The sequence below is a fragment of the Stenella coeruleoalba genome (genome assembly GCF_951394435.1).
Source record: "Stenella coeruleoalba genome assembly, chromosome: 1".
NCBI classification, from domain to species: domain Eukaryota; kingdom Metazoa; phylum Chordata; class Mammalia; order Artiodactyla; family Delphinidae; genus Stenella; species Stenella coeruleoalba.
This window is the reverse complement of record NC_137169.1, coordinates 125,349,026-125,372,427: the sequence shown is the minus strand read 5'-3', so window position 1 is coordinate 125,372,427 and position 23,402 is coordinate 125,349,026. Positions and strand designations below refer to the sequence as shown.

At 63.0% G+C, this 23,402-nt stretch overlaps 1 protein-coding gene across 2 annotated transcripts in view; it reads right to left on the bottom strand.

Annotated features, from left to right (window-relative positions):
• Positions 1-23,402, bottom strand: part of KIF21B (kinesin family member 21B) — a 41,464-nt gene that overhangs the window by 12,489 nt on the left and 5,573 nt on the right. For both annotated transcript variants that reach the window (XM_079929442.1, XM_079929443.1), the window contains exons 2-21: positions 16,061-16,283; positions 15,616-15,798; positions 13,279-13,428; positions 13,053-13,187; positions 12,664-12,831; positions 12,278-12,393; positions 11,618-11,813; positions 10,347-10,536; positions 9,453-9,516; positions 9,173-9,373; positions 8,758-8,839; positions 8,386-8,479; positions 7,446-7,637; positions 5,325-5,524; positions 2,062-2,169; positions 1,572-1,640; positions 961-1,193; positions 703-850; positions 415-609; positions 229-330 (exon numbers count right to left, since the gene is read on the bottom strand). In XM_079929442.1, the coding sequence (XP_079785568.1) occupies positions 229-330; positions 415-609; positions 703-850; positions 961-1,193; positions 1,572-1,640; positions 2,062-2,169; positions 5,325-5,524; positions 7,446-7,637; positions 8,386-8,479; positions 8,758-8,839; positions 9,173-9,373; positions 9,453-9,516; positions 10,347-10,536; positions 11,618-11,813; positions 12,278-12,393; positions 12,664-12,831; positions 13,053-13,187; positions 13,279-13,428; positions 15,616-15,798; positions 16,061-16,283 (3,049 nt within the window). The remainder of the gene's footprint in view (positions 1-228; positions 331-414; positions 610-702; positions 851-960; positions 1,194-1,571; positions 1,641-2,061; positions 2,170-5,324; positions 5,525-7,445; positions 7,638-8,385; positions 8,480-8,757; positions 8,840-9,172; positions 9,374-9,452; positions 9,517-10,346; positions 10,537-11,617; positions 11,814-12,277; positions 12,394-12,663; positions 12,832-13,052; positions 13,188-13,278; positions 13,429-15,615; positions 15,799-16,060; positions 16,284-23,402) is intronic.

Here is a 23,402-nt window from a genome sequence, read left to right as displayed (position 1 = left end):
CCAGATGCCAGGGTCGCCCCCGCTGGAGGCCCTGCTGTGTGCCAGGTGCCACGGCAAGCCTCTGGCCCCGTCATCTCGTTAAAGCCGCGCGCGCAGCAAGCCGTCAGCCCGCTTTGCAGCCTTGGTGCTCGCCGGCGCCTGTGAGGGACGCTGCCGGGCGCCCGCCCGGCCGGGAGCTGTATGCTTCGCCTCAAGGGTGGGTCCCGGGGCTGCCCGCCGCCGGCCTACCTTGTCGATGGACGCCTTGAGGAAGTTGTCTAGCAGGAGGCGGGCTTCGGCCAGGGAGCAGGAGCTGATGACCACCGACGTGTCTGTGGAGTCCAGCTCCTCCTGGACCGGGAGGTGGAGGGCCCACGTCACCAGGGCTGCCGCCCCCGGGCCCCAGCGCCCTCCCGCTGCCCCGCCCACAGGCACCTTGGTCTCCTCCAGCTGCACAATGGTGGCCTGGCAGTCGCCGATGCTGTCGTTGATGTAGTCGATGTTGGCTGCCAGCACCTCGATCTCCTCTGCCAGCTCCTGCAGACCCTTCTCCTCCTCCGGGCTCTCAGCCTGCAGCCGCTCCCGCTTCCTCCTCAAGGCCTCCTGCAGGAGGGACAGCTCCTCCCTTTTCTGGGGGGAGGGAGGAGGCCTCAGGCTGCTGCCCAGGCCGGTGGCCCTGCCCGCAGGGAGGAGGGACGAGGGGTGGGGGGAGCTGGGGGGCACCTTGATGAGCCGCTCCATGTCAGCCTCCAGGTTGGCGATGGCCATCCTCTGCATGACGATGTCGACGATCCTCCGCTCCAGCGACTGCCACTTGAGCCTGGCGGCCTTGCTGAAGCTCTGGCCGGCCCCCTTCTTCTGGAACTTCTTTCTGGGGGGGCAGAGGCAAAGGGGCGGGGGCAGGACCACCCTCAGCCCCTGCAGCCGACGGTCGAGGGGACCCTGGCGCTTGCCTCCCCCAGGGGCTCCCGGTCGCCTCACCTGGCAGGGCGGGCACCAGACACGGTGGGCATGGGGTGGTTCTCCAAGAAGTGGCTGATCTTGTGGTCCCACTGGCGCACGATGGTGGAGACGGAGCGCGCCCCCGACTCGGCCTCGGACGAGGTGGTGCTGGCCGACACCTCGGCACCCGAGTCCAGCACGGGCGACTTCGGTCCCACTCGGCCCGCCACCCGCTCAGACATGGGCTTGGCCAGACGCCTCAGTGCAGAAACCTGGGGGCCCAGAGGAGCAGGACCCAGTGGACAGGGTGCCCCCAGCCTGCGGAAAGGCCCAGGTTGGGGCGCGGGGCAAGGAGAATACAGGGCCGCTCCGTCCTGGCCTGGGTTTGGGACTGAGAAAGGTCCAAAGGGTCTCCAATGTGAAATGGACACAAAAGAGGCTCCCTGTCCTTTTGAAAAGTTAACCACTGCGGCAGGCATCTGGACCAGAGCCTGCAGCCCACCCCCCCAGCCTCAGCACTCTAGCTGAGAAAGGCCATCCCACGGGGGCCACCCCAAGTCAGCACGTGGCCAGAGGGAGCCAGGGCCACAGGGGGGTGCTCTCAGGACAGGGGGGCAGGGCAGGGGCTGTGGGGGAGGGGCCATGCTCACCTCCTGGGTTTTCCTCCTCAGGACCATTTCCTGCTGCCGCTTCTGGGACTCCAGAGCTCGGATCTGAAACTGTGGGTGAGAGGACAGGGTGGGGTCTACACCCGGGCCCTAAGCCCGTTCCACCCGGGCTGGCCCTGGAGGTGAGCGCCTTGTGCAGCTAAAACTCGCCGGTAAAGGGGACCCAGCATTTGGGTCTCTTTCTCCACGAGGACACGTCTCTCGGCCTCTTCTCCCCACCATGGGCGAGGAGGCTGGAGCAGAGGGCTGGAAGCTGTTGGTGACCTGGGCAGGGTCCTACCCGGCGGTGGGCTCGAGGCCTGGCTCGGAAGCCCACAAGGACTGGGCTGGGCTCCTGCGGCCGTCCTGCCCTCCCGCGTAGGGCTGCGCCTCTCCTCAAAGCACCACCGTCACCGCTTAGGCCCGCGTGGCCAGAAGGGGCGGCCAGGCATGCGGGGGGCCGGGGGCCCGGGGAACCTCGAGGTGCCCTCACCTCCTGCCGCCGCTGCTCCTTCTTGAGCTGTGCGATCTCCCGGTTCCTCTTGGTCTCCGCCAGCCGCCGACGGTGTTGCTCTTCCCGCATCTGCTTCATCAGGGCCACCTGGGACGGGGCGGGGGGTTGGGGGGGGTTGAGGGGAGGCCCGAGCCCTGCGTGGAGGGGCTGGCTCGGAGGATGCCAGGCCGGGGTGGAAGCCACCAGGTGGCAGTGCCTCAGGGGGTCTGGCCCCACGTTGTCCACAGGAGTCGAAGGTGTCCCACCACCTGGGCAACCTACCGAAGGGAGCGGCCTTACTGCCGGCCCAGCCGTGCAGATGGGACCACTCTGCAGGGTCCAGCCACGGCCCCCAGTGCTCTGCTCACAGCTCCTGGTGGTCCTCACGCAGAGCCGCTGCCAGTGCCCAGACATTCTGGGACCAGCCTAAGTTGCTAGAGGCAAGTGGTCCTGCCTGGACGGAGCAGCGTCCTCTCTCCCACCCGCAGCTGAGCTGCCGACGGGGCGCGTTCCCAGGCCAGGTTCTCACGGTGACGGCGATAAAAACCAGCATCATTTACTGAGCCCACACTACATGCCCAGCCCCGTCCTCATGATGATCAAACACGACAGGCATTATCACTCCTATTTTATAAATAAGAAAGGAGCCTCAGAGAGACAAAATGACTTAAAGTCAGAAAAGCAGTAAGGGATGGCCGGACTCCTGGCCCAGGTCGCTTTGCTTCAAAATCCAGCTCTTACCATGGCCGTGGGGATGGTACCAGGCAAGGTCAGAGCAGAGCCGGCGACCAAGCACAGAGCCTGGAGCCGAGCTCTCGGAGGGCCGGCCAAAGGCTCAGAGAGCATCATCTGGGAGGCCAGAGGGGACCCGGCACAATGGGGAGCCGTGCGCTGGGTCCTTGGAGCACCCACCCCGCTGGCCCCAGAGCACAGAGTGCGAAGTGCACAGGGGTCAGACTCCTTCCATGGGACGGCGCCATGAGAATCAGGTGCGGGCTGTCCCTCCTCTGCCACCGAGGCCTCAGACACGCCAGGAATGTCATCAGCCTGCCCTGAGGACAGTTAAGAGAGGAAACGGCCCGGGAGGGAGGCTGGAAGGACTGCGGTGGCTTCTGCCTCAGAAGGCAGGCTGTGTCGGGGGAAGCTACAGAGACGAGGAGGGCTCCCTGCTGCTGGGCCTTTGGGGGTCCAGAACAAATGCTCCCCCAAAGGGCTGGGGCTGACAAGAGAAGCCAAGCCTGGGCTGGAAGCGGACGCAAGCCCCGCCCACAGGGAGCTGCATGCACACCGGGACGGCGGCCCTCACGGAGCCGGGGCCAGAGCCTTCCCGGGGAGGAACGTGTCTTTCTGGACAAAGGTCCATCTGTCCAACTCTGCCTGTGTGGCCAAGTCCCAGGGAGGTCACCACAGGGGTGGTGGTCTCAGAACGGGTGGGAACGTTCCAGGCAGGTGACAGCACGGCACCTGAGGCCAGCACTGCTCTGAGTGTCTCCTCTCCTTAGGACACCTCTGTAAACCGCAGGGCCTGCCCCTGAAATGTGGTGGCAGGGTCTTGGGCACTGGCTCTCGCGGCATCTGGTTAGAATCCTTGACGGCTGCCCTCGGTGCTTCTGACAGGAACCCTGGGCCCCTGCTGGGCACCCTGGGACAGCCCAAGGGTGCTCTTTTCAGCCTCTTTCCTAGGTTCACAAGAGCACAGTTAGCCGGGCAGAGCAGGGCCCCCGGCTGAAGGGCTGAGCAAGCTGAGATTGAAACCCGGGAACATGCAGGGACCCTCTGTCCCTCACACAGATCCTGGGCATTATTGTATTCTTTTTTCAGGCTTCAGAGCCATAGAAAGCTCCTCCCTCATACGGATCTACAGCAGAGTCACCTCCCGCTAAGACGACGGCCGGCCGGCACCAGCCAGGACCGCCTCGAGAGGTGTTAGCCAGGGAGCCTCCAGGGAGACAGAGTTAGGACGCAGGCAGAGCCCCCAGAACGCTCCAGGAGCTGCAGAGTGTGCAGTGCAGCCTCCAAATGGGGACAACCAAGGCCCTGGTCCCTCCCTCCTACCACCAGAGGGCGCCCGCCGACCCAAGTCCCCCTCTTCCTCCTGCAGCCCGGATCAGCATCTGCTGGTGGAGGTCCCAGGGGCAAACCAGCTCCCTGGGGCCAGTGCAGGACGGACAGTCTGAGCAGAGCGAGACTGCCCCTTCTCCACCCTGGACAGGCTGATGGGCCCTGGATGTGTGGCCCAGGCGCGGCTGGGGACAGAGCCTGCCTAGGGGAGGTGGCTAGCCTGATGGCTGAGGGTCCACCTGTCAGCATCCGCATCATCACAGCATCATCTCTCTCCGCCGCACACCGGTCAACGCCAGCCCAGTCGGGCGGTGAGGACGCAGTTACTACGGCACCGGGTGGTCCCCTCTGTGGGACCTGTTCCCAAGGCCAGCTGTCTGCAGCTCACTGGGGTCCTGTCCCAGGGCCTGGCACAAGGCTGCGGGGAGCTGGGGTACATGGGGGGCTGGGACCAGGGCAGGAACGCGGACCAGGCAGCCAAGGGGACAGAGGACATAAAGGCAGCACGGATCTGCGGGCCCAGGAGGGAATGAGGACCCAGCCGGACGGGGAGGCACTAGAGACAGGAGCCAGACTTGAGCGCCCCGGACGACGGCAACTGGAAAAGGGTGGCGGCAGGGAACTGAGTCTGAATCCCAGCGCTGCCCCAGGAGGCGGGAGTCACTCTCCGAGGAAGTGGCAGTGACACCTGAGCTGCTTTCTCCAGCTCCACCTCGGGACCCAGTGCGGTCGTGGTGCTGGGGGACTGGCGGAGAGCCACATCCAATCATCACTACGTAATTATTATTATTATGAGAATAGGCAGATGTGGCACAGGTGGGAGGCCTCACGTGCACTGCGTGAGGGGCGGGGTCCCTGGGGACCCTCCCCTGCCCCTCCAGGGGTAAAGGTGCTTTCACCCTGGACAACGCACTAAGAGGACCGGGTCCAGGACCAGGATGGGGCTGAAACAGGCAATATCGTGTGTCAAGACAAGCAGCCACGCTGACGGCAATGATTATTTTTAACATGGTAAGTAGGCCTGAAACTACACCCCTGCCCCCCCAGCCCCCTTCTGACGCCTTCATCTCGGTCCCGCCCCCGCTCCACCTTGGCCCCGCCCCTACGTCCACTGTGGCCCGCCCCCGCTCCACCTTGGCCACGCCCCCGTCCGCCCCAGCCTCCGCCCCAGCCCCCGCCCCAGCCCCCGCCCCGGACCCCACCTTGGCCTTCTTCATCTCGGCCACCTCGGCCTGCAGCTTCTTGAGCTCCCTCTCGTAGCGAGACTGGTTCTTGAGCAGCCGCGCGTGCTCCTTCTGCGCAGCCTGCAGCTTCTGCAGGTCCCGGTTCATCTCCCGCAGCCTCTTCTCATAGTCCGCCTTGATCTTGTTGGCCTTCTCCTCCGTGTAGCACTCCATGGTACCTGCGTGCAGCGGGGCAGGGTCTGCGCAGGTCCCTGGGCCCCAGTGCCCGGGCAGCCTGGGCTCCAGTGTCGGCGCGTGACGTGGGCGAGTCACACCCTCCTCCGCCCGTTCCTTCGTGTGAACAAGGAGGGGCTCGGACTAGACACCCAAGGGCATTCTAGGGACCTTGAAGGGGTGATTTCATCCTGAGATCTCTGAGCCCCTGCCCGTCAGCTTGCCATGAGGGGCCTGAGGACCACTCCCGCTGGCTCGGTTCTGACCCGTGACTGGAGGAAAGGGCCGGGACCACTGGGACGGGGAAGAGTTAGCAAGAGAAGACAGAGTGAGTGGGCTCGGGGAGAAGGAGCGACCTGGTTCTCCACCCTTGACCTTTCCTACCTGAACTGCCAACGTCTAAGGGACATGGCAAACTAGCAGATGCAAACCCACCTCCTCGACCTCCACCCCGTCACCCAGCAGTCCTCCCCATCTCAGTATCTCATCACGTCCTTCCAGAAGCTCCCTCCCTGGAGGCATCTTTGGCTCCCTTCTCTTAATCCCCCACCAACCAATCAACAAAGGCTTTCATTTCCACCTTCAAAATGGATCCGGAATACGACCACTTCTCGCTTCCTCCTGTCCAAACCATCTCTCACCAGGACCTTTATAAGAGTTTCCTAACTGGTCTCAAGCTTCCACTTTTGCTTCGCTGCACAGCAGCCAAAGCGACCTTGCCAGAATGCTTTCAAAATTTACATCACAGGGCTTCCCTGGTGGCGCAGTGGTTGAGAGTCCACCTGCCGATGCAGGGGACGCGGGTTCGTGCCCCGGTCCGGGAAGATCCCACATGCCGCGGAGCGGCTGGGCCCGTGAGCCATGGCCGCTGAGCCTGCACGTCCGGAGGCTGTGCTCCGCAACGGGAGAGGCCACAACAGTGAGAGGCCCGCGTACCGCAAAAAAAAAAAAAAAAAATTACATCACACCCCTTAAAACCCCACACTTCCCATGTCCCTCAGAGAATAAGACAAAAATCCTTAAAATGACTGACACACCTGGTCCGACATTTATCCTCTGATCTCCTTGACTCTAGTGTCCCCTCTCACTGTGCTCCAGCCATCGGGGCCCTCGTCATGCCACCAACACGCCCGGTGCACGCCTGCCTCGGGGCCTTGGTATCTTCTGTTCCCTCTGCCTGCAATGCTCTTCTCCTCACTCATTCTCTCCAGCACTGTCTCACCTCCTTCAAGTCTTTGCTCAGATGCCAGCTTCTCAGCAAAGTCTCCCACGACCATCCTTCTCAACACGCCCACCCCCTCCCTAGCACACCTTGCCCCCTTCCCTGCTGCATTCTTCCATGACACTTATCACCCCCCGCCATGCTATAGGATCTGCCACTTATCTTATTTACGTCTGTCTCTCCCCACTAGAACGTGCGTCCCAAAATCTCTAGCATCTAGAACAAGGACCCTCTGCAAGACACACTCAATGCATATTTGCTGAGTAAGTGAACGAACGAGTGGATGAGTGCGTGAGTCATGGGATGAAGGGGCTGAGAGCCATGTAAGGAAGATAACATTGTGAGAAGCAGACTTGTAAATGCGATCAAAGGAGACACCCAAGGAGCAAATTCAGGAAGAAAGGCTGAGGGAGTTCACCTTCATGGGCCTGGAGACAGGATTCTAATACTTAAGGCGATGGTAAAAATAATAGAAATGATAAACTGAGAACGTAGCAAAGGGACCAGAGTTGGACACAAGAACTTTCTGACTGTGGGTCTAAGTGCACACAGTCCAAGGTCAGAATGCCCCGCCCAGAGGCCAAGGTAACCCGGTGGTGCCCTTCTGACGGGGAGGGGCCCGGGGAGGGGCCCGGGGAGGGGTGTGTGTGGCGGGTACGGGGCGGGGCTTCGCGGGGGCGGGGCTTCGCGGGGCGGGGCCTCACTGAGGTTCTGCAGCACGCGGTCCCGCTCCAGCTGCGTGTCCCGGATCTTGTTCTGCAACAGGATCAGCTTCTCCTCGTACTGGTGCTTGAGCGTCTGGAGCCGCCGCTGGCTGTTCTCCAGCTCGTCAATCAGCTTCTGCTTGATTTCGATCTCGCACGTCAGGTCGGCCAGGTCAGCCTGGTAGTTCACCTCTGTGGGGGCAGAGACAGGCTGGACCGGGGGCCGGGGGCCAGGGGCCTGGTGGAGGGGACGGGCCTTCCCCTGGCCAGCCGTGACCACTCAGTGACCAGTGGCGAGAGGAAGTGACACGTCCCATGGTGGGAAGGTGCTGCCAGGTGGCAACACCCTTAAAGAGCTGCCCGGGAAGTGCGCGCCTGGGCCAGGGAGCTGGGGGGTGGGGGGACCAGGCGTCCCACCCACCTCTGCTGTGCCCCAGAGGCTGATGCCCACTCGCCGTGGACGACCTGGGAGCCAGCAGGGCTGGAGGAGGGAGAGGACCCAGAGCAGTCAGCAGGACTCTGGGTCGGAGCAGAGCTGAGGGACACACGTCCCGTTTAGAGGAGTGGGCTGCAGACCAGCCAGACCTAGGTCCAAGGCCCAGCTCTGCATCTCCCACACGGGGAGGCCACCAACCCTCGTGAGCTTGCTCTTCAGTGGTGACAAAGGGAGGAGACCTAACACCTCCGTCCAGGGCGGTAGTGAGGATGCAGAGGCCAGGCCCGTGAAGGGTAGAGCTCACCTCAGTGCCCGGCACCCGCGGGCGCTCAGTGAGAGTTTGCTGCTGCCATCGCGTCCCTGTTGTTTCTGCTACTACTGGTCTCACGTCTCAGTTCGGCCGGGACACCCGCGCCGCAGCAGTTTCTCTGCGCCTGCGTGGCAGGCAGCCCCGCCCCGGGCAGCCCCACCCAGGAGCACGCACGCACGCACGCACGCACGCACCCTTGTCCTCGGGGTCGGAGTCCGAGTCCACCAGGCTCTCCTCGCTGCCCGAGTCCTCGTCCTCACGGCCGCTCTCCTCCGGCTCCTCGTCCTCCTAGGCACCAGCCGCCATCAGAAGGGTGGGGAGTGCAGGGTGCGCGGTGCTGGCGGGGCCTCCCACCCACGCCTCCCAACAGCCTGGGCAGAGCCCCTCTTTGGAAGCCTCCCGCCCCCATCCCCCAGCTGGGAAGAGGGGCTGAAGGATGGACGTCACATGGTGACCAGTCAGATACCGCGAGGCATAAGGAGCCCCTCCCCGGCGCAAGGACGTCATGGCGACCCGCACCCCGGCAGGGACATGGGGGCGGCCCGAGGTGGGCGGGGGACCCTCACCTCCTCGGCCTCATTGTCATCGGTCTCCTCGCTGTTCTCCTGTTGGAGTTTTGCCCTCTTTTTGAAGGCTTCCTTCTCTGGGCTGCCCAGGAGTGAAGGGTGGACCGGTTAGGGTACTGACCTGCCTTCAGTGTGTGGGTGGGGCGGGGGGATGGGGGGGCAAGAGCGCCTCGTCTCTAGGGCCTTGTATGGGGCTGGGCTCCGGTTCTGCAGGGATCCACTGCTCTTCCCTGGCCCCCAGCTCAGAATGAACCCTGGGGGGACTCCACCCTCCCTCTCCTCGGGGAAAGTCCAGCGTCAGAGGAAGGTGGGAGGCTTCTGCCCACAAATGAGACCGGCCCACTGAGTCCCCAGGCCACCCGGGGTACGCACAGCCCCTGCTGGACACAGGGTCCTGGGGGGAGCCTCCCCTCACCTCTTTCTCCGCTGCCTGACCTCCTTCTTCTTGAGCCTCTCCAGGTCCTGCTTGGCTCGGCGGATGACCTCAGCGGCATCCTCCATGGAGCCGGTCGGGACGACCGGGGATGCACCCAGGGAGTAGGGACCCCGGGTCGAGGCCCGAGAGAGGCTGCGACGCAGGGACTCGTTCATGGCCTCGCTCTCCAGGAGCTTGGTCCTGTGGAAGGGAGGGTGGGGGGCGGGTGAGCGGCACTGCCTCGGCCCCAGGGCGCCCAGGTGCGCAGGGGCTCACTCACCGCAGGTCCTCAATCTCCCGGATGTAGTTCTGGATCAGAGCACCGATGGCCTCGCTGCCGTCTCCTGAGGGGGTGGCAGGGAGGAAGAACAGTTAAGATAATAAGTACAGCAAGGACCTTAGCTCCAAGCTGGTGGTCTTATATCACTGTCTCCTCCAACAGGGCCTTTTTCAAGGAGGAATCTATCAAAGAGGGACTTGTCTGTGGGCGCAGAGACACACAGGCGCAGCTGCTAACGGCGAGACTGGAAACAGGCAAATATCCATCAATAGAGGCTGTTATGATAAATTATTCGTCGCCATCACATATGGAACACTGTGCAGCTAAAGAGCATTAAGTAGGCTTGTATGTTTTTAATACGGAAAGATCCCAGGACTTCCCTGGTGGCGCAGTGGTTAAGAATCCGCCTGCCAATGCAGGGGACACGGGTTCGATCCCTGGTCCGAGGAGATCCCACATGCCGCAGAGCAATGAAGCCCGTGCACCACAACTACGGAGCCTGCGCTCTAGAGCCCGCGAGCCACAACTGCTGAGCCCGCGTGCCACAACTACTGAAGCCTGTGCGCCTAGAGCCCATGCTCCACAACAAGAGAAGCCACCGCGATGAGAAGCCCACACACCGTAATGAAGCCTAGCCCCCGCTCGCCGCAACTAGAGAAAGCCCGCGTGCAGCAACGAAGACCCAACCCAGCCAAAAATAATAATAATTTTTAAAAATATACAGAAAGATCCCTACGGCGTAATGCTAAGTGGAAAGGGAGTCACAGGACAGTACATATGATCACATTTTCAGAGAAAGAAAACGCCGCCCTGCACGCCCCACGTCCCGGGCTGGGTGGGGGGCGGAGGGCCCAGCCTGCCCGCGCCGGAGCCAGCCTGGTGCTCCTGACTCACCGGCCTTGGCCAGGAGCAGGTTGGCCTCCTGGCTCATGAGCTGTGTGACACGGCTGTTGATGGCGTCGATGGCCTCCTGCATGGCCTTGACCCGCAGGCGCAGGGCCCCGTTCTCCTTCTGCAGCATCGCGTTCTCCCGGAACAGGTCACTGTAGCCCTCGGCGCCATCCTCCCCGATCACCCTCTTGCCCTGGGAGGAGGGGCGGGGCGAGGGGTCAGGGGCGGGGCGGGGGGGGGGTGATGATACTCTTCCCCGCCACCCCCGCCCCGGCCCCTCCCTCGGCGAGGCGGCCCTGCCAACCTCCCAGCGCTCAGAAACCTGCCGTGGCCCCAGTGACAACAAAAAGTCCACATTTTGTGACCAGCCACTGCAGGCCACTGTGTTCTCACTCCACCTCCCTCTCTACTGCTCACCTTCCCGCCTCCCCAGACACGAACCCGAGGGTGGGAACCCGAAGGGCCCCGGTGGGTGGCACGAAGGAGGACGGCAGTCTGGGTGTGAGACTACAGGGAGGGGTGGAGATTGGAGCACAGAGTCGCCCTCAGTCTACAAGGCGCAGCCACTTGGGCCACTCCAGCCAGCTCAGCGCCAGATCATCACATCTTCAGATTTTTAAAGGAAAACGGAAACTCCCTGATTTTCAGAACGCATGACAACTACGTTGCATTCTTTTAAAGCAAAGGGCGAGTCAAACCAAAACCCACTTGTGTGCTAGGTTCGGGCCAGGGGCCACAGCTGGCGACTTTTGCCTTAGTCGCACAGAATGGGACGCACCCCCGAAGGCACTCGTTTTTCCTGTCTCTGTTCCTTTGTACGTGGCTTGCTGGCATCCTAGGACACCCGCTCCACTTCCTTTTGCTGGTGTCTCATTCATTCCTCAAGATCCACATAAAAGGTCCCCTCCTCCATGAGGCCCTCCCTGACCACCTGAGCAAGGAGGGCCAACCCTCTCCTGCAGCATCCCCCAGGCACGCTGGACCACTCACGTGGTCCCCATCAACTCTCCTCACTCTGTGCCGCAGCCTAGAGTCTTACCTGGTCCAACACGGCATATTCAGCAGACAGGAAACCCCAGCAGAGCGTCTGCCCTACACATGAGATCTATGCAAGCAGGGGTGTGCTCTCCCTTCTCTTATATTCTAAGCCCTGAGGGCTCCAACTTCGTATGCGCAGGTCACCCACCAGGTGAGCCTGGCACTGGGCGCCGCGGCTGGCACATGGCGATGCCCAGGGCGCGGGGAGGCCGGGTCGGGGGGGGGGGCCCGCTCACCGCCTTGTACTCCATCAGCTCCATCTGCAGGCGCGCAATCTCGGCCCGCAGCGCACTGATCTGCTGGCTGGTCTTGTCCTGGTTCACCACCACCTTGTTCTTGATGTTGCGGGCTCGGTTGGCGTATTTGAGCGTGTTGAGCGTCTCCATGAAGTCCCGGTCAGAGGGGCTCACGCAGGCGATCATGATGGTCTGGCTGGGGAGCATGGGGGAGTGGGGTGGGGAGTGAGGCACGAGGGCATGGCCGGCCCAGGAGCATCACTTCAGAGCAGATCCCGCTCCCGCCTGGAAGCCCTAAGGGCCTGGGCAGAACCTGGGACGTGGGGATCCGGACTACCTAGCCCAGGTTTCCACTCCAACAGTGGTGACCACAGCGAGGGAGGCCGTGATGTGTCATCGCCGAAATCACGGCCCTGTGTGTGTCCTTAGCGCCCCCGTCTATTTTCCCCTTTGGGCTCTAGCACCTCCTTTAGGACTATCCCTCCCTGCTGTGCAGATGAGAAAGCTGGGTCCGACCGTAGTGGCCGACGGGCATCTCGAGGCCTGCGGCCCACAGGGGCGGGAGGGCCCCCTGTCCACTGGGCCTTCTGCCTCCAACCGTCCCACCAGTGTGCCCCTGCGCCTTCACCCCTGCCCCTCCCTGGGGTGGTGGGCAGGTACCTGTTCCCGCCCAGCGAGTCCTGGAGGAGCCGGGTGAGCTTGGAGTCCCTGTAGGGCACGTGCACCACTTTCTTGCTCTGGTCCCCCAAGGCGCTGATCACGTTGCCCAAGGCCAGCTGCGGGAGACCACAGGCGGCGCTGGCTCGAGAGCACCCAGGGAGGGAGGGGGTGGGACCAGCGGCTCGCTGACCCCAGCAGCCCTCAGGCTCCCTGAGGGTTTAAAGGCAGATGTGTGATGGTTGGTGACGTCAGGCAGTCGGGGACAGGGGGAGGGGGAAGGTCCAGAGGCCCAACAGCAGTGACACACGGGGCTCCGGCCAGTAGCTGGCCCGAGGGGGGCCTGGGGAGGGTCTGAGGCTGAGCCGGGCTGACCGCCGCGTGCCTACCAGGCCACAGTTGATCGAGATGCCCTCCTTGGCCCGCTCGCCTGTGGCCCCCGTCCGCTTCAGCCGCTCTGAGCCCGCCAGGTCCACAAAGTGAAACTTGGCGGTGAGCGTCTCATACTCGCCCGAGGGAGTGGCGCCGTCGGGAAGCCCGGTCACGGCCTCGTTCACCTGCAGGGAAGCGGGCGTGTGACTCCCGGCCCCCGCCCACCTTGGGCTCCTCTGCCCCTGCCCTCGGGATTCGGGGTGTAGCGTGGCTGGGGGGCTCACACACACAGCGCATCTGACTGCGTGCACGTGCCGGTTCTCCCCGCCCGAGAAAAAGAAAGGTCCGCAAGCCGGCAGGCTCCGTCCCCACCCCGCCCTCCGACACGCCGCCGCGGGCTCCTCACCAGGTCGGGCCGGGTGCACAGGCGCATCTGGCACACGTGGATGGTGAAGATGGCGTGGGAGCGGGAGCTCTGCACGTTCATCTGGGTGCTGGCCGTGGTGCGCGACAGGGCGCCCTGCTTCAGGCACTGGATCAGCTGGGGAGTGCGGACGTGAGGACCAGCTGGCTGCAAAGCCCCGCTCCCGGCCCCCGGCCCCCAGCCCCCGGGCGGCTTCTCAGATGCTCACCTCCTCCTGGGAGCTGACGAGGCGGGCGGTGACGCCCGTGGTGTAGATGCCGCCGTTGGCATCCTCGTGGATCTTGATGTTGGACCTGCGGTGGCGGGCGTCAGGGTCGCGGGCGCTGTCGAAGAGGTCGAGGATCTCCTCGTTGTAGAGCTGTGCGGGCGGAAGACAGCCGCTGGGCGCAGGTGGGCGCGGAGGGGCCCCGGGGGCTCTCGCGTCACAGGCCAGCTCTGCTTTGCAGGGGTGGAAACCAGGCTCTGGGAGGCGACCTGGCCACCCCCGGTCCTCTCTGGGCTCTGGCTCCGGGATCTTTCCCCTGGACAGTGTAGGGCAGCTGGGCCCCGGGGAGAGCTATCCTGAGAGCCCTTCCGCTCCCCAAGGAAGTGGCACCCAGTGCTCAGCCCTGTTGGGGGGCTAAGGACCTGGTGGGGACAAGGGGACTCGAGTCCTCACGTGGACGAACAGCATGTGACCGTGGTTGGGGCAGAGCCTGGGATGTTACAGGGCGGGAAAGGGGGGTGGGGGTGTGGCTCCAGAAGGGAGGGGGGTGGAACTCAGTGGAGAGCTGAGCAGCGCCCTGTCCTATCCCTATGGTCCCTGGGGGCTGAGGAATGTGGGATGGAGAGCAGTCTGGGGACGCCACCACGGGAGGTGGCCTGGCCAGGAGCAGCACCCCATTTCAGAGGGTCTCAGGCTTGCACACTCTTGTGTTTGGAGTTGCTGGCAGGGAAAGTTTCACCTGCTGGCGTTTGCACCATGCAGGGGGCTGGGGCTGGAGAGCAGGAGGGATGGGGCAGCTGGTCAGTGGCCAACAGAATCCCGAGGGGGGAAGGGGCAGGCCACAGCCCTCGGACATCCGAGGCTTTGATGGCCTTAAAGGGACAGAAATACCCCACAGGAAGGGGAAGAGGAAACGGCAGGGACCGGTGCAGACGTGGGGGCCTTGGTGTCTGTCTGTCTGCCGGGACAGACGCATGGCATCATTTAACCCCTTGTGGGTCACCCTTTGGCATGGGTTTTCTAGGTACTGAACTGCTCTTTGGGGCTTTCTATGGCAAAAGGATGGAGAAAGGAAAAAACAAAGAGATGAGGAAGCTTATAGAAATACACAGCATAGGACACGCATACACACAAACACATATACAGACACACGCAGACACACACACACATACGCACACATATACCTACACACATACACACACATATACACATGCCTCACACAAACATGCCCCTACACACATCTCCACATACGTATACACACGAACACACAGACACACACACACGCACATGCCTACACACACATACACATATATACACATGTACACACACACGGAGGCAGACTCTTTATCAGAAGCAAAAGTCCAGAAGAATAAAGAGAAACTCTCAAGTCTACAGTACAGGTCCCCTAGGGGAAAGTAGCCACGCTGCAGGCCCAGGAAGGAGCCACGCTGGGGCCGGGGTCGGGGGGCGTGGCGGGGGGGGGGTCACGAGACCTGGGGATGGCTGGGGCCACATCTCTCCCCCGGAGGACAGCCTGGGTGCAGACTGAGCCCAGGGTGGCCCCACACCCAGCAAACGTCCCAGGGCCGGGGGTCCGTGGGCTGGAGCTGCCCGGCCCAGGTGCGCTAGAGCAGGAGCCTGGGGACACCCGGCCTCACGGGAAGCACCCAGGCCCGCCGGCCTTCCTGGAGACGCTTCTGAGAGGCCCCTTGGCAGGCCAGAGGCCCCCTCCCCACCCCCAAAGCCCCCAGCTGCCACGGTCCCTGGGCTCGGCACCCGGACATCCTCCCAGGGAGAGGCAGGGCCAGATGCCAGAAAGGCCCCTCAGGAGGACCTTCCTGCTCTGGGGTTAGGAAAGGCTCAGAGGGTCAGGAAGGACCTCAACCAGAAAGGGACAGGGCAGGCCGCTCTGAGGCTGGGGAGGGCCCAGCAGAGGCCAGAAGGGGCAAGAACTAGAGTCTCACCGTGTGCTGGGCAGGTGCTTCCTCATCATTCCCTGAAACCCCTACGAAGTAGGTGTCATCACCCCCATTTTGCAGAGTGGTGAAACGACTTGCCCAAGGGCACACATCTGGTACGTGTCGGAGCCGTAATCAGTCAGGCTTTGAAGAGATCCTACAGGTTCTCACTGACTCAAGCTCCGTCTGAGGCAGGAAGCCCCTTCAGTGTCCCACCAGGTGGCCCCCCGGCTCTGGCGGGGATACTTCCACGGCAGGAACCTCCGTCACACGCAGATGCCTCCCCGGCTCCCCAGGCTCTTCCTGCGGCCCTGGCGGGGAGCCCAGCTTCCAGGCCTTGCTGCCCCCGTCTCCCTCCAGCCCACCCACGAGGCCACGGTACCTCCAGGAACTGGGCGCTGACTTTGAACTCGGGCCCGGCCACCCCCTGCTCCTGTGCCCGCCGCTTGCGCTCAGCGATGCCCCCGAAGAGGTGCGCGATGGCCCTCGGGATGATGCCCTGCTCCTCCTCCGCCATCGCCACGTCGAAACCGGTGCCCATAGTGTACGTCTTCCCAGCCCCCGTCTGCGTGGGCGAAGATGGAAGGAGGGTGGCACCCAGCACCCTGGGGGCGCCAGCGAGCCCCGGACCCCGGCTGCGTCCCCCTCATTTACCTCCCAGCCTGGGTCCCTGCCCGGCCTGGTCCCAAAGCCGCAGCCAGCAACGCAGCAGCACCCTCGGACCACAAAACCGCAGCTGCGTCTCAGCTGCTCTGAGCGCGGCTCTGTCTCCCATCAGACAGGGAGCCCGGGGCAGCAGTGGCTGTGGGCGGGAGGAGGCAGCTTACCTGCCCGTAGGCCAGCACCGTGGCATTGTAGCCCTCGAAGCAGCCCTCCACGAGCCTGCTCACGCAGGTAGAGTAGATCTGCTCCTGCCAGGTGTCCAGGTCGAACACAAAGTCATAGGTGAAGGCCTTGTCCTTCCCCAGGAGGACCTGCGGCTCCCCCGGGGTGACCGACGTGCAGATGTGGCAGCCCTCAATCTTCTCTTTTGACAGCTGGGGCCGGATCCTGCCCGGGGTGGGGGGAGTCCTGGGTCAGACCCAGCTGCGGGGGGACTGCAGCCACCGTCCTCCCCGTCCTGCCACCAAGCCTCCACCCCCCCAGGCCCCTCCTGCCCCACAAGCGGGAGGAGAAGGAAGGAAACCTAGGATGAGGGCAGCTTTGTAATACTTCGCTAACAATAACGGCAATAGTAACATCAACGCCCCCCGAAGCAGCAGCTGCTAACATTTTGTGAGCACTCTGTGTATCCAGTCTACGTTAAAGGCATTTTACCTAAATGAATTCATGTATTCGTTACCAAAAACCGGCGAGGGATGTATGATTTGCCTGATTCTACAGAGGAGAAAACAGAGGCTGGGAGAGTTTAAATGACTTGCCCAAGGTTGTGTAACGGACCGTGACAGGTCTGACTGACATGAAAGCACACGCTCCCGACTGGAGCGTGTGAGTCTGTCCCACGGAGCAGGGGAGAGAAGGCAGCTGGCCCCCTCTGGGGAGGCAAAGCCCAAGACCAGGCAGGGGAAGGAAGGGCGAGGCCTGGCTGCTCCGCCGGGGGCTACGTTCCACAGGAGACCTGCATCTCTGCCCAGGCCTGCGGGGCTGCAGGGATCCCGCAGCTCAGGACCCGCCCCCCTCTACCAGATGCCGGAGGAACAGTCACAGGCACAAGCTCTTTCCTCTCAGGGAGCCAAGGGCGCCAGACCAGGCACAGCCCTGCGGAGCAGGTCCAGGCAAAAGTTGGAGAAAGGCAGGGACCTCCAGCAGGGGCACCAGCCACAGAAGGGGCTGCATCCCGGACCCTGGGGGCTCCCCGCTAAAGAGGAAGGCAAGCGGCATCAGGGCTAAGGGGCGGGGGGCGCAGCCTTGGACAGGGCCGTCTCCATGCACCGCCCCTTCCCCTCTTCCAAGCAGCCACTGCCGGAGGAGGTCCCCATGGCAACCAAGTGTGAGTCAGTGAGCATGCGTGTGTCGGGATTGGCGGGGAGCGCCTCCTGATGCCTAAAGTAAGGCGGGGGGTAGGCTCCGCGCTCATGGGCTCACAAAGCCAGCCCCTCTGCCGGCCTCTCACAATGAGCTACTTGTCAGCATCCCTCTCCCTAAGCCAACATTTACCAAGAGAAGAAAAGAGTGCGAGGGCCAGGCCGGCAGGCGTCCAGGACCTCGGGGCGCCTCGCTGCAGAGGCGGGCCCTCCAAGCCGCCATCCTGTCCCTGTCCCCGGCTGTCCAGCCCCCGAGGCCCCTCAGAACTGCAGGCCAGGTGAGGTGCTCACCTGGGCCTGCTACCTGCACTTTGCTGCGAGGGGGTTAAAGAGGCCGGGGGAGCAGGTGGTTAGAACCCCAGGTCCAGTTCACACCCATGGTTGGTGGCCTTCCTTCAGCAGCCTTTCCCCTGAGGTGTGGACAGGTCCTCACACCATGGAGGCTGCCAGGTCCGGACATCCGAGGAGTCTACCACCCGCTCCCCTCATCCAGCTGTTCCGGGCCACGCTGAAGTGAGAATCTAGCTTCTCAGTCTCTCCCAGACTGTTTTCTGGCTGGGAAGGGAGCTGTGGATTCCACCCATCCTTTCTGCACCTGCAGACCAGAAACCTGACCTGCCAGTAAGACGCCCAGGCTGCAGCGCTCCCACCTACACCGCCGGTGGAGGCGGCTGACACACACGACCACACCGAGGGGGACGCTGTGGTCCCCACCGTGGACGAGGAAATAGATGGCGCCCGGCCAGTCGCAGGCAGCAGGGGCAGCAGGGTCTGAGCCCGGGCGGTGCGTGCTCTGCTGCTTCGATGCTCCCGTGCTTCATGTGGCTGAGGGGCAGGGCCCAGCGTGCCAGGCAGTGACCTCAGAGGGGACCGGGCCTCAGGCGGGAAACCAGGAGCTCGGGCCCGGGGGGCCCAGGGTGTCCAGGGCTCCCAGGGGGACGAGGGGCCTGGCGGGGGGCAGCCTCTGAGGCCCCTCCAGCTCCCACAGACACCCTCCCTGCCACGTGGGCTGCTTGCGATGGGATTTCTGGATCCGGTTCAAACACCATTTAATTACCACAGGCAGATGGCAATGCTGGTGATTGGAGGAAATTGAATCAGGGTCCCGGGAGCCAGTGGGAGCAGGGGAGGGGAGCAGCAGCCCTGCCGGGCAGAGTCCGTTGACAAGGGGCCAGCTTCTGCCCCACCCACCAGCCCCCAGACCAAGAGGGCGGCCGGAAGAGCAGCCTAGGGGACAGGGCGTAGAGGAGGGACCCCAGGTGTCACGGGGTCAGCCAGGCATTCACCCTGGGACCCTCCAGAGCCTGGCACATCCTGGTGTGGGGTGCTCTGCAGTCAGAGAGCCAGCCCCATTCTACGCACCCGTGTGCTTGGCAGGTATGACGGGTGAGTGCTGCTACGCAGAGAATGGGGTACCAGCTGGGGGACAGAGGACACGGGCCCAGGATGAGTCACTAGTTACCAAAGCCACTGACCTGGATGAGGAGGGGAGTGTGTTAGTCCCAGGAATGGGCCTTGAATGAGTAAGCGGAGATGGCGGCAGAGAGAATGAAGATTGCATGGATGCTTTCCACGTGCAGGTGCTGGGCCAGGCACCGGCCACGGACCACCTCACTTAAGGGAGGTGATGAGCTAGGGATTTCAACGTCCATTGTCCAGAGAGGAACGTTGAGGCTTGAAGCAGTTGAGTCACACACAGTAAATACAGGGAAGCTGGGAGTCTGAAGCCTGCGGCTTCTCCACTTGTCCAGCTGCCTCCTGCCCGGGAAACTCAATGTCTAGGTGGATATATAAACTCCCTCCACGCATCACCATTAGGGGCAGGAGGCAGCCGGGGGGAGTCCTACCACAGCCTCACACATGCGCCAGGCTGGGCTCCGGCACCCAGCTTCAAGGCACAGTCCAGCGGGGGCGGGCATCCTGGGGCGCCTGCCCACCACACCCTGCCCAGTGGAGAATCTGAACCCAGGCCCTGCAGGCAGGAGATAAAGACGGTCCCTGGACAAGCCCCTGCCCCATCCTCCTGTGGTCCAGGAGCCCCCGCTTCCTCCTGTGTCATCTGGACGACCTCTTCCCAGCTTTAACTTTCTAAGAACTCCATCGCCCTCCCCTCCGGCAGCTCCTGTCCCGGCCCCGCCTGGGGTGAGGTCACTACTGTGGGCTGCCCTGAGAGCTAGTGGCCCTCCGCCAGCATCACCGCCCCAGATGAGGGGAAGGAGGCTGCTTCCGTCTATGTAGGGTGGCAGGATGGCAGGATGACACCACTCCCAGCCCTGTTCCTCCCTTGGGGCGCGGGCGGGAGGTCAGGGGTGGGAACCAGGTTGCAGGGTCTTGCCAGTAAACCATGGACGCTGCGTGCTGTGGACCAGATGCAGGGCCGGGGTGAGGTGAGTGAGGTATTCGCCTCAAGTGCAAAATTTAAGGGAACATGAAAAAAACTCAGTAATCAATAGAGATCATGATTTAATGCAATGTTTGGAAACTCAAGTTGGCAAACCGTGCTGCCTGTTTTTGTCAAAGTTTTGTGGACCCAACGTCCAGTATCATTTCTGTCCAGAGACCCCCCTGAATGTCACCCATGGGCACCTCACCCCAAGCCCCATCCCCCCCAAACCTCCCCATCCCTTCTCCAGGTCCTGCGGGGGGAGGGCGGGCGGACGGCCCCACTAAGAAAGGCCCGGAATCTCCCAGAACAGAGCCCGGTCTATTCGCCACTCGGCAACCCGCAGAGAGGGCGGTGGGAGGGGGCGGGGGCGGGGGCGGGGACGGGGGCGCGGAGAAAGGGGCGGCGCTAGCTCTTCGGAGGCGGGATCTGGCCCAGGGTCCTCGGTGCGCAGCGGGGCGGGGCTGGGGGGCTGTGGCTGGTGATTTTAGTATCTGTCCACACACGCTGGCGCAGAGGGACTGCGGGCGCTCGTGGCCGCCCCCTCGCAGGCTGATGCTCCAGGCGGGGGACAGAGGCCGCCAGCCCGAGCCCAGGCCTGCGGCAGCCGCTGAGCTCAGCGGTCCCCGGGCTCTTCGGGGAGCCGGCACAGGGCGGAAGGGGCGGACAGGGGAGACAGGCAGGCCCGGGAGATGCTGATACCGCCCAGGAGGAAAAGTCCCTCCCTCAAAGGGTAGCCGGCCGGAGCCCCACACTCCACCCAGTCCTCGGCGACATCACACAAAGCCGGCCAATCATCGGCCAGGGCTCCGCCCAGTAACCTTGGGCTGGGGGAGGGGCAGTGGGTGTAGCTCAGCTTCTCAGGTAAAATCCGTCCTGCCTGATCAGCTGCCTCCGGTCCCTCCTCTGATCCCTCATTGACCTGCCCCCAAATCTTTGCCCAGAATTCCTAGGGATGCGGCCCCCAGGCTCTTTCCCCTCGAAGAAGTCTTACTTTTCTCTAAGAGGTAATAGGCCGTGATATTAAGATAACTAACCAAGAACTGTTCCAGAATCCTAGAAGATTCTTCCAGCTGTGGTGTATGGTCTGATTCCTGACACCCTTTTTTGCTGGGACCTGGAACCCCATTACATCTCTGCTGACTCAATTCCCCAGTAGGTAATAACCCCGCACTTACGGAGTAAGATGCCTCTTTGCTGGTCGCTGTACCTGCCACACTTTGCACACGTTCTAAGGGGGGTATCCCCCCCGCCCGCCCCAATTTACAAATGAGGGCTGAGAGAGAAATTAACGCAGCTCAAGGTCACACAGCTAATTAGTAACAACGTCTTCTAGGAAGACCACCTTTCCTGGCTGTGGGCCTGAAGATTCAGTGCAGAAGGAGGGAGAACCAGCCCGCATGCAGCTGCCCACCCGTGAGTAATGTCACTCTGGGGGCTTCCAGGCTGGGAGACACCCTCTCAGGCCTCACCTTGAAGTCTCTGAGAACCACAGACCCGGAAGAGAATCTCCCCTCAGATGGCCACGGTCACCCATGTGACTAGTTAGTCCCTTTGGAAAAAGCCCCAGGGATATAAGCCTATCTGCTCTTTTCTCCTTCAGGACCCCCTAACACCTTTCTGGAACCCTGAATAGGAGCCCCTGGGCAAGTGGGTCAGCCCAGGGAGGCCCAGAGAAGTAAGGACACCCAGCTCCCCGTCTTGGGGTGTGCTGCTCCCAAGGTGGCCCAGATTTCACGGCCTCCCCTCCTCAGGCCAGCCCACAGTCGGCGTGCATGGCTTCATCTGGAGCTGGGCTGTCGTGGCCTCCGTCGTGTGTGTGTGTGTGTGTGTGTGTGTGTGTGTGTGTGTGTGTGGCAGGGGACACTGAGAGGAGCCCCAGGACCTCCTGTCTGCCTGGCCCACCAGATCACTCAGCCATGCCATGACCTGCCGGGGATCACCTCGTCCCCATCAGTGACACAGCCAGACCAAAGGGGAAATCAGCTACAGCGGGAGGGATTCAGATAAGCTGGCAGAAGGAACTTCCCGCCTGCAAAGGCTGTGGAGCCCTGGGAAGGGGAGCCTGGAAGAATGTGCAGCCTTCCTCCTGTGGAATCATGGTCACTGACACCACCCGAGCCTCATCTGATAAGGACAGTGCCTAATATCTTTTGAGAACCTATGCGTGGAGCCCCTTTACATGCATGAACATATGTCATGTGTAAAGACCCATCTTTACTGAGGCCCAGAAAGGAGAATCTGAACAAGCCCGAAGTCACACACTCCTAATGGTGGAGGTGAAATTCAAACCGAGCCTGACTGTGCCCAGTCTGGCCTCACCCTCTAAGCAGCCCTGGCGCGGAGAGAGGTGGGCTGGAGAAAGATGATCCTGCTGCCAGCTGCCAGCAGGGCTGAGAGCTGTCTGCTGGGGAAGCATTTTCCCATTCCGTAGTGAAGAAAGCCAAGGCCTGGGCAGGGCAGGCAGGGGGCCGAGGACGCAGAAGGCTGCTTCCCTGCGTGAGCACGGCGCCCACCTCCCTCCGCGGCAGAAAGAGGACACCCGCACCCACTTTACCAGGCGTCCTCTCCTCTCCCTCCTCCTCCCACCTTGGCAGCCTGCCAGCTCCGGGAAGGCGGCTGGAAGCAAAATCCCTGCTCTCTCTGGGGAGTCTGCCTCCCAGACACCCGGGGGCTTTAGCCGACTTAGCGCAAAGCGTCTTCCCGTGGGGGCCAGTCCTCTCTGAAGCAGGGTGGCAGGTCCAGCCTGGGGTGCTGGCCCTTTCAGCTGCAGGGGTACAGTGTGGGGAGCCCCGGGACAGCCAGAGGGCCCTGGTGTCCCCCCGCCGGCCCTTCTCCTGGCCTCCCAGACCCTCCCCAGCCCAGCCTTCCTGAGGCTGCTGCAGGGAAAAGACTGGCTCTGAACCCCCAAACAAGAAGGCTTTGTGCGGCGGGGTCAAAGGGCATGGGTTTACAGAGCTCAGCCTGGTGAAAGGGGTCTGTCAGCCCCCTCTGCCTACTTCTGCCCTCACACATCTTCCCGGGAGCACAGGGAGTGGTGCAGACACTCAGAGGGAACCTACAGGAAACCTGGGGCTCCGCACACCGACCCTACTCCCTCCTGAGGATGCCCTTAACCTCTCTCTCTCTCTCTCTCTCTCTGTTCATCCAGGGTTCTGGCCACTGCCTTCTGAGGAATGCCCAGACAGGCCGTCCAATGGGGGAGGGCGCGGGGAGTCTTATCCATACCCCCCCAGGGCATCGGGATCTCAGCTGGGCCCGGGCACCCCTAGAACAGCCGAAGCCGGCCCGGGGGAGGAAGCAGGCGGGTGGAGGGGCTGGGAGGGCAGGAGCTGGAGCGAGGAGGGGCCAAGGGCGGCCAGACCCGATCCGGAGCTTCACAGGCCCCTGCCTGCTGTTGGCCACGCGAGCCTGCAGGCCTGTGAGCCTATGAGCGGCAGCTCAGGGCCTGGCCAGAGGGCGTTCCCAGCTCAGGGAAGCCCGCTCAGCTGTGCTCCGGCATCCCGGGGCATCTGGCAGGGGTTTCCCATGACCTCCCAGGAGACGCGGCAGAGCCCAGAGCTGTGCCGGCATCTGCATCTGGTGGGGGACAGCTCAGTGGGGACGGGGCCCTGGGGACACTCCCCTGCTGAGGAATGCACAGCAACAGGCGCCTGGCCTGAGCCTCTCCCCATCCCGCTGGCCCTGGTCCCCAGCCGCCCTGCCAGGCTCTCCTCGGGGCACCTTAACTCCAGCCTCAGGAAGGACCAGTCCGGCCTAGAG